This window comes from Cariama cristata, unplaced genomic scaffold, assembly GCF_000690535.1.
Source record: "Cariama cristata isolate BGI_N322 unplaced genomic scaffold, ASM69053v1 scaffold22022, whole genome shotgun sequence".
Classification (NCBI taxonomy): Eukaryota; Metazoa; Chordata; class Aves; order Cariamiformes; family Cariamidae; genus Cariama; species Cariama cristata.
Window position 1 is genome coordinate 1 of NW_009604663.1, and position 1670 is coordinate 1670.

Genomic DNA, 1670 nt, shown 5'->3' on the forward strand with positions numbered 1-1670 from the left:
CGGGGTCCCTCCACCGCGCGCCGATGCCGCGGGACCCACCTTGCCAATGACATCGTTGCGGCTCAGCCTGTCCTTGTCCATGACGGTGATGACGATGGTCGTCTCGCGCAGCCTCTCCGTGGGGATGTCGAAGGCGAAGGACTCGTTGAAGACGGGGTTCAGGCACCGCTTCATGCCCACCGTCTTCTTCTTCTCCACCCGCTTGTCCTTGTACATCAGCCACACCTTCACGTAGGGGTCTGGGGGGGGGAGGGCAGCCCCGCCTGGGTGTCGGGCAACGGCGCCCGGCGTGGCAGGAGCCGGAGCTCGTACCTGACGTGCCCCCGATGTCCATGGCTTTGAGGTTACGCGCTTTGATGATGTTCACCACGATGGAGTTGGCGGAGGGGTTGTAGCACAGCGACAGCAGCAGCTCCCCACGGCTCCCCTGTGGGACCCGCAGACGCCCTTGGGTGGGGGGCCCGAAAACACCCGCCCCCCACCGCGAACACCCAGCCCAAGCCTTGACGGGGCACCCAAAGCCCCCCCTGTGTCCCACTGCGGGAGTGGGGTGCTGGGCTGGGACCCCCCACCCGAGCTGTCCCAAGGGTGGACTTTGGAGCCGCACAGAAAATCAGGGCAGGAGGAACCGGGGCCATCGCCAGTGGGACGTTTTCTGGTCTTGGTGGAGGCAGGAGCAAAAACAAACTTTCATTTGAGATCTGACTGAAACGGCCGGGTTTGACCCAAACCGAGCCACCTGCTTCAGGCTCCTTAGTGCCTTCAGGTAAAGAGAAAGATTGGGGAGGAAAAACCTCTCCATCGGATGCTGAACCTTCTTGCAAAGGTCCCTGGTAGGGCAGGAGGAGGGTGGGGGTCCTGGTGGGAGAGCACAGGGACCGGGGGTACCCTCCCCTCAAGGACCGTCCCCATGGGCTGGGAGGGGGACCAGGGCCTTACGCTGCCGTCGCTGCACGGCTTCAGGTCCTTCCAGAAGGTCTGCATCTGGGTGAGGTCCACCTTGTTGAGGGGGATGGAGACCTCCCCGATGGGGTCGTTGCGGCTGAAACGGTCGTAGTCCAGGACCTGGAGGTACAGCACCCGCTGCACCACCTTCTCGTAGGGGAACCCTGTGCCGGAGACAGAGGGGATGAGGAACCGTCACGGTCATGCCGAGCAGCACCCGGTGCCGGCACCACCCTGCCCTGCCCGTGCTGATGGGGAGATGTTGGCCCCAGGCAGCGGACGGGGAGCAGACCACAGCATGAGTGGCTGGGGCAGATGAATTCCCGTGTGTGTACCCACCCACGGGTGCCTGGGGGGCGGGGAAGGAGCCTCCCCCCATGTCCCCTTCAGGGGACACAGAGCAAACACCTCCAACTTGGCCTCGATGGCTTGGCCAACCCATCTCATCACCGACGGCCACCACGTCGGCAGCTCCAGCTGAGCTGATCCAGCCCAAGCGGGGGGGGAGAGGGGCCCACCCCCGCTCGGCTACCCTCGCCCACTCCCGGCCATCCCAGCTCCTACCTTCGAAGAGGAAGGTCTCGTTCCAGTGCGGGTTGAGGTTCTTCCTCTTCACCTTCGTCTCCAGCTTGTGCTTCTTGTCGGGGAGCAGGTAGATCTTGACAAAGGGGTCGCTGGTGCCGCTGAAGTCCTTGGCCGGCAGCTCCTGCGCCTTCATGATCTTG

General features: G+C 64.1%; 1 protein-coding gene across 1 annotated transcript; it reads right to left on the bottom strand.

Annotated features, from left to right (window-relative positions):
• Positions 1–39: 39 nt before the first annotated feature.
• Positions 40–1666, bottom strand: SYT7 (synaptotagmin VII; the record flags this gene model as incomplete). The annotated part of the gene is made up of 4 exons (XM_009695707.1): positions 40–239; positions 313–427; positions 940–1109; positions 1510–1666. Coding segments are annotated over 4 exons (642 nt in total), but the record flags the coding sequence as incomplete, so codon positions are not given.
• Positions 1667–1670: the final 4 nt, after the last annotated feature.